Below are 15,142 nucleotides of genomic sequence, written 5' to 3' on the forward strand. Positions count from 1 at the left end.
ACTCAAAATAAGGCATCAGCTGCACAGTGGCCTTTAGTAACTTAATGTCTCATTTGCATATTTAACGGTTAAAATTTTTAATAACATAAATTTAGTTCTCTGTTTTGAGGTGACACCTGGCTCTGTCTGCAGGCAGCCTCCTCGTAAGCACGTCTATCCAATTTGCAGCCCGGGTGCCTGCAAAAGGAACGAACCCCAGTGGTAGCGACATAAACGAGGGGAACTGAAAGCAAACGGGCCAGTCAGCGTGTCACGTGTCACAGGCCAAGACAGGAACCAGCTGGCGGTTGTCAGTGGGGAAAACTCTGTTTTATTTCTAAAAATGTTTTAGTTCCGCACAGACGTGAATCAAAGCCACTGAAGCTCCAAAACACGGCGAAAGAAGGACAATGATGAAAATGAAAGAAGCTCTGGGAGTCGTGCTGTTTTCGCTCACTTTTCTAACATCCCAGGTAAGTTTTATTACATCTAAGCTATCGTCATAACGTTCGTAACCCGCCTGGAGCTCACCAACAGGGAGACTTCAGGGTAAATCCAGCTGTTAGCTACCTGATGTTAGCTACCTGATGGTAGCTACCTGATGGTAGCTACCTGATGGTAGCTCCGTGGTGTTCAGGGCGGAAGCCGGTAGTTCAGAAACCTCGTGAGCTGGTTTTACCAGCCAGTAACGACGCGGAAATGTTACCAAAGCTCCCAGTCTCCACACGGAAGCTAAATGTTCTAATTCACAGCTTCCTTAAAAAAAAAAAAAGCCCGATGAGGAGTTTTGTCTGATTTCATGTCGGTCGTTAAATCGTAAGAAAAGCGAGCTACGTAATTGTTTTGTTTTCGATTTTTGTCTTTTGAAATGCGTTCATGTTGGAAGTTGATCAAAAAACACACACGAATCTGATAGTAAAGTTGGCACAGTAGCTTTAATCCAGTGATTTAGACACAGTTAGCAGCTTTTTAAACCTACTACTGGTGGCAGTGCTTGAAGTGGGGAAAAAAAATAAGTGCCCAGGGGCGCAGATAGGATTTTCAAACTGGGGGGGACAAAGTTCCAATGTACCTTCCCCCAAACACACACACACACATACTCATACACAAACTATTGCAAGTGCCTTAAGCTCTGTCAGTTTGTGTAATTTCATCCAACGGTTTACGTAAAAACTAACTATTATATACGTGTTTGAAGCCATTATGCAACAAAGCTCTGACCGATCAACAATATAAATGATAAATGACCCACACTTGTGTAGCGCCTCTCAGAGTAAGGACTCCAAAGCGCTTTACACACCAGTGTATCGTTCATCCATTCACACACACATCCAGACACTGGTGGTGATGAGCTACGATGTAGCCACAGCTGCCCTGGGGCGCACTGACAGGCGCCCCACTATTTAATTCAGTCATTTGTTATTCTTCCAATCAGTTACTAACCCAAACCGCATGCTTTATGCAAAACATTCAATGATTTTCAGCACACCGATACTTACAGAAAACATAACAGCCCTAAAAAACTGCACATAAAATATATTTAAAAAACGATATTCACCTATCACTTAGAGCAGTGGTTCCCAAACTTTTCAGCCTGACCAACAGATGTTCCTTTGTATTTTTACATTATTTAGAAATTTTCATAATATTTGGAAAGTTTTAATTTATGTATAAATATATAAATCTCTTTTAAAATGTAATCTTGTACTTTTTATGATTATGTGGCACACTTGACTTCCATATTTTATGCATCTGCATCTGCCACCTTTTACGGCTTTTATTTTTTTTTACATTGTCGCTACGTCTGTCACATTAGCGGTGTTTTACCATCATTTCTACATCCATCACGTCCCAGAGAAGGTTAAACCAACATCAGACCCAACGTTTGGAGCTTGTAACCTCCACACACCTGTCGTGCAGCACCAGCTCTCTGATGCTGCAGCAGCGTCCATCTTCCCGGCTGGATGAGTGAATTTCTTCATCAGAGTCAATATTCTGCTTCATAATCAGAGTCAGTCATTACCAGACAAAGTGATCAGTCAACAAAGACCAGAACTGCTGGCAATTATACGTTTTATCTCATATTTGCGCTCTTCATGCTGCACTTATCTCCTCCTCTCCCCGACTGGGATCCTCTCGGCGGGAGGCGATTTTCAAACTCTAAAAACTCTCAAACTTTGCTCAGCCTGAAGGTTCCACATCTCTACCATCTTCTGGTGTAAAGTAGTAACTTCATGAGGGATCATATTTGTAGATGAGACTTGTTAAAGTCAGCAATGAGGCTTTGGCCCTTATAACGAGTAAGTACCAACACTGACAACAACGTACTGAAACTAGAACCAACACGCATAAACAGACAGATCGGTCCCGCCTACTTACACTGTTGGTCTTTTTTAAATACGCAGTAATCGTTGCTCATCCTGCATCCTAGCAGCAACCACTTTGGCGCCTCTGGAGTCGGTGTTTGTTTACGTCAGGCTGCATTCAATGTAATTGGGGAAAAGGAGCTTCAAGGGCTTAACCTCCGATGTTGTTTTCTTTCTGGACTTAGTTGGGGGGTGGGGGGGGGGGATGGATCGGGGTCGATCTGAATCTGGGGGGGACAGATCCCCCCCACCCCGACCCCCACCCTATCTGCGTGCCTGGTTACGTCCATATGTGTCTCCCCCCCCAAGATCTGTTTATTTTGTACCCAGCTGCGAGTGGAAACGACCCAATCACAATAAACAACCCTCACCCTAACCATAACCACCCTGTCACCAAAAATATATGTTTTGCATAAATATACTGCAAATGTCATATAATGCGGGGGGGGGGGGGGGGATTTAGGTTTCCACCTTGGCACAGGTCATATGACGAGCCTCTGGCAGCAATTGACCCTTTGCACCGACGTCACCTAATCACGTGGGTCCACCATGGTGGACGGCATAAGCACGTAAACAGTGGGCGACACGAGTACTAAACAAAGGGAAAAGTAGAGCCTGAAATAATTTTTGCAATCAAAACAAAAACAAAACTCCTCCAGCATTCCTTCAACTAGTTCATGCCCAGTTCAGTTATCGGAAGAAGTAGCGCATCTAGCGGTATGCTAACTAGCTTACCAGCGTTATCTTACGTTCTCTCTGCAGCTGTTCACCGATGTAAACATGTGGCTGACTTTGCCTAAATTCACCCCTCTGGATTTATAACTTTATGTTATAAACAGCGTTTCACTTCACACCAAAGCTGATTGTTAAAAAGTCCGGATCCCTACCAGCTTCTGTTGCTGGTGGTGTTACCGGGCTCAGCTGCTGCTCTCACACCGAAATGAGAAGATCTCTGAACGCTGACGCTCATATAAATAAATAACGTAATTTTAACACACGTAATCATACATCGGAGCTTTAATATTGTTAATAATTGTCTCTCTTTACACTACAGTGGACGGAGCGCAGCCTCCGTGGTGAAATACCCGTCCATCAGGATTATCAACAACTCGTATAAACACATCACATTTATCCCTGTCCCTGTCTTCCTCGTGAAATAAAGGAACGTTTATCTTACCGATAAAAACATGTTCGCTGCAAATCTGAGGGCTGCTTGTCCGCTTGATTGATCGCTGCGGTTCATCTCTGTCCTCAGTCTCCATCAAAGTTATAAAAAAAAAAAAGAGTTGAGTTTACATCCTTGTCTCAGTGCAGCCGACCATGCAGCAAGCTAAAACCATTTTACTGTCAATCAACTAAATAAACTATAAAAGGCTACAAACTGGCTTGTTTTGACTACCTTCACTGGAGTTTCAACGGGTGTAAACTGTCTTTTTACCGTCCATCAACGAGCTTTTGTGGTGCCACCCCCCTGAGCTGGCGACACTGCCTTGTGTGTGTGTGAGAGCGTGGAGTTACTTTTATTGTTTATTGTATTTGTAGCAACTTTTCTTGAATTTTCTTTGAATTTTTTCTCCAATTGGAATCTGCTCCAACTACACATCATGGCTGTTTTCGATACATGTATCCTGGTGCTCCTTGTGTGGTTGTGCGCAGTGATTTGCCGGCACCCAGTGCAAACACTGCGAGTCAGGAGCGGTGATGGCCTACCGGTCTACACGTATACCCGGGATGAACTTTTAGGTCTGCGGCTGCATGCGACAAGTAAGCCTTTTCTGGACCCAGAGCTGGATGCTACCTAGGGATGGGTACCGAATTTGCCTATTCAAAATAAACAAGGGCAATGGGAAAGAACACAAAACACTTAAGGCAAAAGGCCTCAAGCAAGAAACGAGTGGTTTATCCTATATTTTAACGAAATGCCGGAGCTACATAAAAACCAGAAGGAAAATAACAAATCTCAACGGCTACATGTAATTCTGTTTACTAAAGTCGTCATTTGCATTTTTTTACTGTTTGAGCATCAGAACGAGCCCCCGCGCTGAGAGAACAAACATCTCAGCCCTGAAGCCAATCTTCATCCGCATACGTCACAGATCACATGATCTGGAAGCAACACATCATGTGTTAGGAGATCGTTTTGGGCCGTTCCTGTAAAAAAAGTGAGGCGCAAACCGGAAAAGCGTCTGCCGATCACAATTCGACAACGGATTACGAAAGAACGGATAACGCTCGAAACACGCGGCCTCTTCCTGATGTAAGAGGTGAGTCTCCTCTTTGTTTTGATTGTTTTGGCATCGACATCATGCTAGCGCGCAAAGTTCTGTGACTCTTAAAAAAACAGTAAAAACGGTGAGAAACGCTGGCAGCGAAGGCCGTTAGTGATCAGGAAACGGCTGGCAGTGAATGAGTTAAGTGGAAACGGAACGAAAATTCAAGCTTTAACAGCAGACTAGAAATGTTTACAAAAGGATCACAAAACGAAAACCACTCTAGAACAAAGCGGATTTAACCAAAAGCGCTACTTATCTCAACAACCGAATTACCAAAGTTCTTAATCCTACTCAAAACCGTTTAGAAAAGATCCAAGGACTGAGGAGCGAAGGACAGGGTGTGAAGCTGTGGTTCTCTCCCAGAGATCTGACAGCTGCTGTCTTTTAGGTCATCAGCTCTCATCAGTTGATGGCTTGCAGCTGGGGTGCTGAAGGCAGGCCAAAGTGGAAAGTCAGCTTGACTGAGGACCTGTCCAAGGTCCTGAAACCAAATAGGGAGCAGAGCTGGGTCTTTCAAGGAGCAGGAGCCCAGCATCCATAACAACAGGTCATCATCAAGAAGTATTTGTTACCCCTACTGGACTTAGTTAAGGGCCCACCCAATCAAATTGCAGGCCGAACCAGTGAAGATGGTCCCCTGCTCTGAAGAGGAGCTCTGTCGATGGGATTTGTGGGCTGAAATTGACGACAAACCAAACGGCTCTGGATGTAGTCTGAGATGTCTCTATACATTCCTGGCCAGTAAGTGACCTGGCTCAGAGCTCCAAACGTGGCCTTAACACCTTTGTGTCCAGCCGAAGGAGAGTCATGTCCATAATATTCTCTGGCCCCCTGCCTGATCGGACCAGTGACGACATGCATAGCCACATGCTGTCCTTCAACCGCTGGTTGTCTAGGTGGTGTCCTGAAAACAACGTGGGCTACACTGATAATTGGAAAACTTTGGGGAAAACCCGGTCTGATGCGAAGAGACAACTTCCATCCCTCTTTGGATGGAGCAGCTCTTCTTTCTAGGAACATGGCCAGTTTTATTAGTCCTCCATGACAACCCAGGGTCCAGACCAGGAAGCAGAGTCGTAGTTTAACACACCTCTCTGCAGCTTCAGTACTGTTACCCACCCACTACCCCATAGAGACAGTGTCCTGCCCACGGCCAAAACCACACAGATTAAATATCAGGCTTAATAAAGCAAATCATGGAAATCTCATAAATATTAGAACAAATTCAACTGAGCAGAAAACTAGAAAAATTAAATGTGAGTTATTGAACATTAGATCTATTTTTCTAAGACTGTTAGTTAATGACTTGATTTGTGATAATCAGATTTCTTTGCTCTCTCTCACAGAATCCTGGCTGCAGCATGAGAACTATGTTGGTTTAAACGAGTCGACTCCTAATTATTTAAATCATCATATTGCTCGAAGTACAGGGCGAGGAGGAGTAGCAACCATTTTTCATTCAGACCTACTAATCAATCCTTTACCAATTAATAGTTACAGCTCTTTTGAACATCTTATTCTTAGTTTTCCTAATCCAGATTGTAAAACTGTAAAACCACTCTTGTTTGTAGTTTTATATCGTCCACCAGGCCCTTACTCTGAATTTTCGGATCAGATCTCTGATTTTTTTATCTGATTTGGTGCTAAATACTGATAAGGTCATTGTAGTGGGGGATTTCAACATTCATGTGGACATTGAAAGTGATAGCCTCAATGTAGCCTTCAGTAATATCTTAGACTCAATTGGTTTTACCTAAAGAATACATAGCTCCACCCACTCCTGCCATCATACATTAGACCAGGGGTGCCCAATCCTGCTCCTCGAGGGCCGGTACCAGCATGTTTTAGTTTTGATTCAGCTTCAACACACCTGATTTCAATCTGCAGGTGATTAACAGGCTTCTGCAGAGCCTGATGAGATGCTGCACAGATGATTCAACCAGTTAATCAGGTGTGTTGGAGCAGAAAAAACACAAAACCTGCTGGATACCGGCCCTCCAGGACAAGGATTGGGCACCCCTGCATTAGACCTTGTGCTGTCTTATGGCATAGAGTGTGAGGAAATAACGATATTTCCACATAATCCAGTCTTCTCGGACCACTTTATGATAACCTTTGAGTTTGTTATAACGGAGTTCTCGAGACATGCAAGTAAATTTCACTATAGTCGGTCTCTATCTGACAACGCTGTTGCATCTTTTATATCAATTGTTCCATTTTTACTGTCTTCTGCATCTCAGAGGCATGTAGCAGAGGGCAATATTTTCATTTCTAGCCCTTCAAAAATTGATGATTTAGTTTACAATGTTACTACTTCTTTACATGTGGCATTAGATAATGTTGCCCCTTTAAAAAAAGTTAATTAAGCACAGGAAGTTGGCTCCCTGGTTTAATTCTCATTTACAGATTTTAAAACAAAACTAGAAAATTGGAGAGAACGTGGCGCTCTATGCACCAGGAGGAGTCCTACTCATTCTGGAAAAATAGTCTTGTGCTTTATAAAAATAAGCTTCAACAAGCTAGAACTGCTTATTTTTCATCGCTAATTGAGGAGAATAAGAATAATCCTAAATTTCTTTTCAATACAGTTGCTAAACTTACACAGAATCATAGCTCTGAACCATATATTCCCTTAGCCCTCAGCAGCAACGACTTTATGGGATTTTTCACAAGTAAAATAAATTCTATTAGAAACAAAATTATTAGCATCCTCCCTAATGTTATTTCTTCTTCCTCAGTAAGTGAGGCAGCATCAGAGGTAGGGATGGGTACCTTTGACATTTGAATCGATCCGGTACTAATTACCGGTACCGACGAATCGATACCGGTACTTAACGGTACCAATTTTCGATACTTTTGAGTGTTTTTTATTTTAATTCTCTTTTAAAATTAAATATATATTTTTCTCAATATATAACAATATTTGATAAATATCACGATAAATAACATACAACTGTTTGTATTTTAACATTGCCCTTGTAGTTTTATAAGCTGATAATTAAACTGAAGCAAACATCTTTACTGTGAACTAAATTTACTGTGTATCTTCATTCCTTTTGCTGTCTTTTTTCATTTGATTTTTCCTACTGGGAAGTTAGAATTTCCGAGGAGAAAGCGAACGCACCATTAGCTGATAACAATGGTAGCAATGGAAGCTAACATATCAAGCTAACGATATCTTAAACAGTTTATTTAGCTGCTGGAGCAGATTTAAACGATGCCTCACACTTAGATCGTCACTGGTTTCGTCTTCACCCGTCACATTTAGTAAAGTGAAGCCAAACTTTAGAGCGCGTTCTTGTTGTTCTAGTCGGATTTTCGGAGTTCCGAGGAGAAAGCGAACGCACCATTAGCGAAACGGAAGCTAACATATCAAGCTAATTATATTTACCTACCGGAGCAGATTAAGATGAGGATGTCTCACTTAGATAGTTGTCGCTGGTTTCATCATCCAGTTACCCATCACATTTAGTGAAGTGGACCCAAGCTTTAGCCTGCGTTCTCTCTACCATGCTGCTCTGTTTACAACTGGTTCACAGCAAGCGACGACAAAACGCTCTTGCGCATGCGCAGCTTCTTGGCAAGCTCTCGTTATGATGGACGGGTACCGAAACGAGGCACCGTTTGAAATGACGTGAATCGGTGCTCGGTCGGTACTGTGGAATTCGGTCGGTACCTTAAAAAGTACCGAATTCGGTACCCATCCCTAATTAGAGGTAACTGTAGAACCTCATCTGTGTCTGGCACTCGCAGAGTACAGTCGCTTCTCTTTTTGCTCCCTTATCTTTTTTCCCAAGGCTCTTTGTCCTGTCTGCCCACAGAGCGCTTCTCTGCATTTCTTCTGAAAACCCCTATTTTTAACCATGGATTTGATAAAATGGTCATTCAACGCGATTGATAAGATTTTTTTCAACGATGAGAACGGAGCAGGGGGCTCCCACTTGCCCGCAAGGGACACATGCAGCGGGATATATGATGGATTCCTGGAAAGAGTGGAAGATCGTATGCCTCTCCCAGCTGTCCATTGAGAACGTCGAAGATCTGTGGATATTTGGCCTGATGATCACTGGATATCTTCTGATTGGAGTGGGAGGATATCTGGTTTTCTGGAAATTTGGGAAGACTGGAGTGATTGGAGGGCGACCCGCACCCAAGGAAAGTCCGTGTGGAGACCTCACAGACTGGGATGTTACTCGAGGTGAATCGTAAGCTGGACAATGCTCTAGCTGCGATACCGGTATTAGTGCGCAAAATGGATGTCATCTCGGAGAGGGTCACCGGACAGTATGGACACGTTTTAAAAACCTACATTGGCTTCACCGAAGGACTGGAATGATCAGTAAAGACTGAAGGCAGAGAGGAAAATTATCTCAGCCTGACCCAAACAAAGTCTTGTTATCCGAATCTGACGCTAGAACAGCCTCGAGATGGTAACAACAAACCCCCACAAAGGAATGCAGACAGATGCTGTGACCCCCCCCCCCCCCCCCCCCCCCGCCTTCGGATTGGTGGACTTCAGCCTGGCGAGGTCATCAACCTGCAGGAGTCAATGTGCTCTGCGCCCCTCCCAAGATCTCCCTCCCACCTGTGGCTACAGTGGCTGAGCACCGTACATGGCTGCTCTCGCTGGGGAAACAGGATCCCCCCCCCCCCCCCCCCCCCGCCTTCCTATTGGAGTGTCGATGTTGTGTCGTCTGAAGTCTGTTGCTTATCTGTCTGAGGTGTTTTTTTTTTTTTGCAGAGCAGAGCTGCCCTCCTGTTGGGAGAGTAGCTGTGAATTGCCTTTTTTCCCCTCCACCTGATCCAACCCTCATGTAAACCCTCTTATCTCTACAAAGGTAGCGCGACTCAGGGTTGCGAATGACCACAGTCACCAATTCTTGTCGTGTCTTGCCCATGTATGTCTGATCTCTGAATTGTGTGTACTGAAACTCTAATTTCCCTCTGGGATCAATAAAGTATCATTGAATTTGAATTGAATTGAACCGTTTTGATCCAGTTGAGCTTTCAGAGTTATCAAAAATATTAGCTTCATCTAAACCTTCAAACCTGCATTTTGGATCCAATCCCAACCAAATTATTTAAAGAAGCATTTCCTTTGGTTACTGCCCCCATTCTAGAGATAATCAATCTATCCTTAGTAAATGGATATGTACCACAGGATTTTAAGGTTGCTGTAATCAAACCTTCACTTAAGAAGCCTTCTCTGGATCCAGATGACCCAATGAATTATAGACCAATATCTAACCTTCCATTTTTATCCAAAGTCCTGGAGAAAATAGTGGCCATCCAAGTATGTGAGCATTTAAACACTAATGCTCTGTTTGAGGAATTTCAGTCTGGTTTTAGAGAGTATCACAGCACTGAAACTGCATTAGTGAGAGTTACAAATGATATTCTCATGGCCTCAGATAAGAATCTTGTGTCTGTTCTAGTCTTGTTAGATCTCAGTGCTGCCTTTGACACAGTAGATCACAGTGTTCTTTTAGAAAGACTTGAACATGTTGTAGGGATCAAAGGAACAGCGTTAGGCTGGTTTAAATCCTACCTGTCTGACAGATTTCATTTTGTAAATGTACATGACAAATCGTCTTCATACTCCAGGGTTACTTGTGGAGTACCACAGGGTTCAGTGCTTGTACCGATTCTTTTTACTTTATATATGCTCCCAATTGGTAAAATCATTAGACAGCATGGGATAAACTTCCACTGTTATGCTGACGATGCTCAGTTATATGTATCCATTAACCCTGATGAACTTAATTGGTTAGTTATATTACAGGTTTGTCTTGAAGACATAAAAAATTGTATGACTCAAAACTTTCTGCTTTTAAATCAAGACAACACCAAAGTTCTTATCTCTGGACCTGAAATTCAGAAAAGGAAATTGCTTAGTCAGTCACCTGACCCGGAACGTCATCCAGTCGCACCTTGAAAGCAAATGTGTGGTCCTCCTCGTCTACCACTTGCTTCACCTTGTCCCGCTTTCTCCGTCGACAGTGTGCGTCTTTGTGTGTGGCGCTCTTACAGAAGCCGCACCACTGTCTCTGCTCTCCCCGGCTGATGTGCATTCCGCAGCTTTGTGGCCTTTTTGTCCACAGGTGTCTCTTCCCCTCAACTAAATCACGCTGTCCTCTTCTGACCCGGAAGCACCAAACTTTTCTGTGCTTTCGTAGCTCCTCAGTTTTGTTTTGAAGTCTGCAAACATTAAGCTTTCATCACTCTGCGTGATTATGGAACTAGGATTGGGACAATATTCAGCGTAACTTGTACCAAGTTGTGTAACTTCAAACATATTTCATCACATGTAAATTTGGATTTGTAACTTGTAACTTTGGATTTGTAACTTGTAACTTTAGTTTTCTAACTTGTAATTCTCAATTCGTACTTGTATTTCTTGTTTTGTAACAGAAACGTTGTATTTTGTACATGTATTTTTTATTTTGTAAAATCAAACTTTTATTTTGTACATTTACTACTCATTTTGTAACATAAAACATTCATTCAGAAACATGAAACTTTCGTTTTGTAACTAGCAGACTTCCAAATTGAAAAAATCAAGGTACAAGTTTGAAATCAAAACTCTCAAAACACACATTTCATTCTACAAGTACAAACCTCAAATCTACAGTGTTACGAATCTTTTTGTCTCGATTCTAGCGTCAGTGGGAGGAACTTGGGTGGAACCAATGAGAGCACGAGTCTTAGCTACCAATCACGTTTCTCGAATTCCTGTCCAATCATTGGGAGAGGAGGGCAGGGTTCTGTCAGAGCTGTAGAGAGTTACGACACTCTTTGAACTCGCCGACTCGCAGTCACGTGGTTCACGGAGCTCCCAAACATCACAGCGCCGTAAGTCAGTTTGAACGGCGTTTGGTGGGACTTATCACAAAAATTTAATATAATCACATTTCCCTTTGCGATTCATGGTAGTTATTGAATAATATTATATATTATATTATGTATTATGTCCTAATTCCTCCACAAAGTAGCCTATTTATATTTTTCCGAGCATTTGTAGGAAGACAAACACCCGTGACTGTTCTACATTACAGGAACACGACAGTCCTAACACACTGTAGAACACATTTAGACCACATACATTACTATAATATACTATAGCAATAAATTTGATGTAGTAATGCAACACACTGCTCTAATATAAGCATATTTAATAACTAAGTACTACAAGAAGACCTAAACTCGAGTTGTAATATCCATTTTAAAGTGTTTATTAAAAGCTAGAATTCTGCTCCAGCTTACCTTGAAGAAAATATGTATCTGTTTATGCTTTGAATGATGATCTATTATGTTGGAGTAGAATACATTTTACAGCCATTACTTTATATTTTTATGTGAAATGCTAATAATATAAAGCAAGTGGAAATGAGCAGTTTTATGGAAAATGTCTAATTTTTAAAAGTTATTGTTTGACTACTGTTCTTGACATATCTTAATTCTATTCTTATTACTTGAGTCCACAAAACAGAACAACATATCTTCTTATGTTCGTAATCCTGTTTGTCTCATGCTTCAGCAGTTTGTTGCAGTCAGTGTTATTAACTGAAAAATATTAAATAATTACTTGTCTTCACAATCACATTTTCTTATTGGTCTCTCCATTTGTGCTTCTATTTCTGATGCATGTTCGTGTTGATACAGCAACCAGCAACGTATTGTACAAATATTGCAAAATAAAACTAATAATGTAAAAAGTTTATAACTTATTTCAAACTGTGGGGAAAATTTTTTAAACGTAGAATCAAACAAACTGAAATAAACCCGTCTACAGCTCGTCAAGCTTGTCTAAACCCTCCTGCTCACAACCCCCGACACGCCTGAAGCAAATAAACTTTCAGACAACAGACAACAAAATACCTGTTCTTACTGAGCTATAACCTGCAGCTAATGGGCTTCCATCGTGTTCATTTACTGCATAGCTGATACTGTATCGATAAGCTAATTTTAACTATTTTGCAGGTTTGTTTTTTCCTCGTGTCAAAGACTGAAGGACGCGACTCAGCGTCCGTTACATAAACACAGCTGCACACAGTTAGCTCATTAAAGGTTATCTAGCTAAAACTGGGAACATAAAATATCGTCGTTGGCTTATTTTGGTACGAAGCGGTTAGCTAACGCTTCACAATGCAACAAAATGATGACATTTTATCAACTTACCGGAGAAAATCCTTCAGAAACACCGAAAATGAACTGCAGTCAATGCAGCAGCGGGGCTGTTTAGAACTATTCGAAGCTACATGAACCACGTGACTTCCCCATTCCATAGAAGTCTATTGGAGTGTCGTAACTCTACAGCTCTGACAGAACCCTGCCCTCCTCTCCCAATGATTGGACAGGAATTCGAGAAACGTGATTGGTAGCTAAGACTCGTGCTCTCATTGGTTCCACCCAAGTTCCTCCCACTGACGCTAGAATCGAGACAAAAATATTCGTAACACTGTAGATTTGAGGTTTGTACCTGTAGAATGAAATGTGTGTTTTGAGAGTTTTGATTTCAAACTTGTACCTTGATTTATTTCAATTTGGAAGTCTGCTAGTTACAAAACGAAAGTTTCATGTTTCTGAATGAATGTTTGATGTTACAAAATGAGTAAATGTACAAAATAAAAGTTTGATTTTACAAAATAAAAAATACATGTACAAAATACAACGTTCCTGTTACAAAACAAGAAATACAAGTACGAATTGAGAATTAAAGGTTAGAAAACTAAAGTTACAAGTTACGAATCCAAAGTTACATGTGATGAAACATGTTCGAAGTTACACAACTTGGTACAAGTTACGCTGAATATTGTCCCAATCCTAGTTCCATACGTGATGTGAACAGAAAATGGTTTGAATGCATCAGGCAGGCCGTTTTAAATCATCGCTGTCAATAAACCATCACTTAGTGTCTCCCCTGCATTATGCAGTGCCGTGATAGCTGTCTCTGCCCGGATAACATAGTATGTGACGCTCTCATTCACACCTTTTTGGAGAGAAGTTAACTCCGTGTACAAACCGATGACGCGCTGCCTCCCTTTTCCTGCATAATGGTCGCCCAGGAGCTGCAGCGCCTTCCTGCCATCATCTGCAGCGTCTCTCATTACCAGGGGTAAAACTCTTATCATCCAAGAGCTGAATTAGAACAGCATACGCTTCCTCATTTGTGCTGGAATCCTCCGCATCCTCTTCATCATCTGCAGCTGGATCGTCACTCAGGATGATGAATTTTAATCCAAGCAGGTGCAAATGCGCTAGGAATTTTTTTCCCCACTGTTCGTAATTCTTTTAATCTCCATCAAAACATTATCGATTCCATCGGCCTCCAAACTCTTTACTGGGCCTATTACCTGTTGAGGCAGCCGTGCTGAATTTTAGTTGGAACCCGGCATCGGAGGACAAATAAACACACAGTCGTTATTTGCGTTTGGCCTGCATTCCCATTTTGTGAATGAGCAGTCCTTTTATTTCTCACAGGTGTGTAGCTCCGCCCACAACTCGATTCCAGGTCATTCAATTAAGAACACAAATGGAATAAACATATCACAAAACGAATATCCGCCCCTCCAAAAACTTGCATCCACACCACCTCGTTTAAAAAGAAACTCTGTCCACACGTACCCGGATAAATACGTTGTTAAGGACATGCCAGACCTGTAGGCGGCAGTACGTCCCCCGTTCTTAACCTCGTCCTTCGTCTGTGGTCTTCCGCAAGGAGCAGTAATTCCTCTTGCAAAAACAAACAAGCAGAAAGCGCTTGGACAATTGATAAAGCGAGCGCAGCTCTGAGGGCATCCATGATGTCGGCTAGTGTAAACACAGGTCGCACACGTGATGTCAGCATTTTTTTGTTGCGGAAAGTGACGTTGTGGACCTTAAAACTCCGGTTTTGTCTGTCCACACGCAGACACCCAAAACGGAGAAAACGCAGAGCTTCACTTTGGCCGGAGTTTTTAAAAAGATCCGTTTTCGTGTGAAAAAACTCCGTTTTCGTGTGGATGACAGGCCAACACGTAGAAAAATATCTACGTTTTGGCAGATCCCCGGCTACCAGTGGACAGGGCCTCAGAAGATCACAATGTATGGTGGTACTTGTCCATGTAAGGCCCAATAGACCAGAACCAGGTTCTTGAATGTGCTACTACTAGTTTACCCGTTTAATTATAGATTCACTAGGATAAATACAATAAAATTTATATCTCACCAAATTGAATATTTACTAAGAAATCACAATGTAACCATAGAAACACTACTTGGTGTGTGTGTGTGTGTGTGTGTGTGTGTGTGTGTGTGTGTGTGTGTGTGTGTGTGTGTGTGTGTGTGTGTGTGTGTGTGTGTGTGTGTGTGTGTGTGTGTGTGTGTGTGTGTGTGTGTGTGTGTGTGTGTGCTCTGTCTTCTCCATCCCCAGTGAGTCGTGGAGGATGGCTGCTTATACTGAGCCAGGATTCTCTGGAGGTTTCTTCCTGTTAAAAGGGAGTTTTCCTCTCCACAGTCGCCACATGCTTGCTTAGTATGAGGATT

At 42.2% G+C, this 15,142-nt stretch overlaps 1 protein-coding gene across 3 annotated transcripts in view; it reads left to right on the forward strand.

Annotated features, from left to right (window-relative positions):
- The first annotated feature begins 250 nt into the window (after positions 1-250).
- LOC107373711 (signal peptide peptidase-like 2A) overlaps positions 251-15,142 on the forward strand; it is a 119,806-nt gene continuing 104,914 nt past the window's right edge. For all 3 annotated transcript variants that reach the window (XM_070555208.1, XM_070555209.1, XM_070555210.1), the window contains exon 1: positions 251-452. In XM_070555208.1, coding sequence (XP_070411309.1) covers positions 390-452 — 63 coding nt within the window. In that variant the 5' untranslated portion in view covers positions 251-389. The remainder of the gene's footprint in view (positions 453-15,142) is intronic.

Source organism: Nothobranchius furzeri, chromosome 9 (genome assembly GCF_043380555.1).
Source record: "Nothobranchius furzeri strain GRZ-AD chromosome 9, NfurGRZ-RIMD1, whole genome shotgun sequence".
NCBI lineage: Eukaryota > Metazoa > Chordata > Actinopteri > Cyprinodontiformes > Nothobranchiidae > Nothobranchius > Nothobranchius furzeri.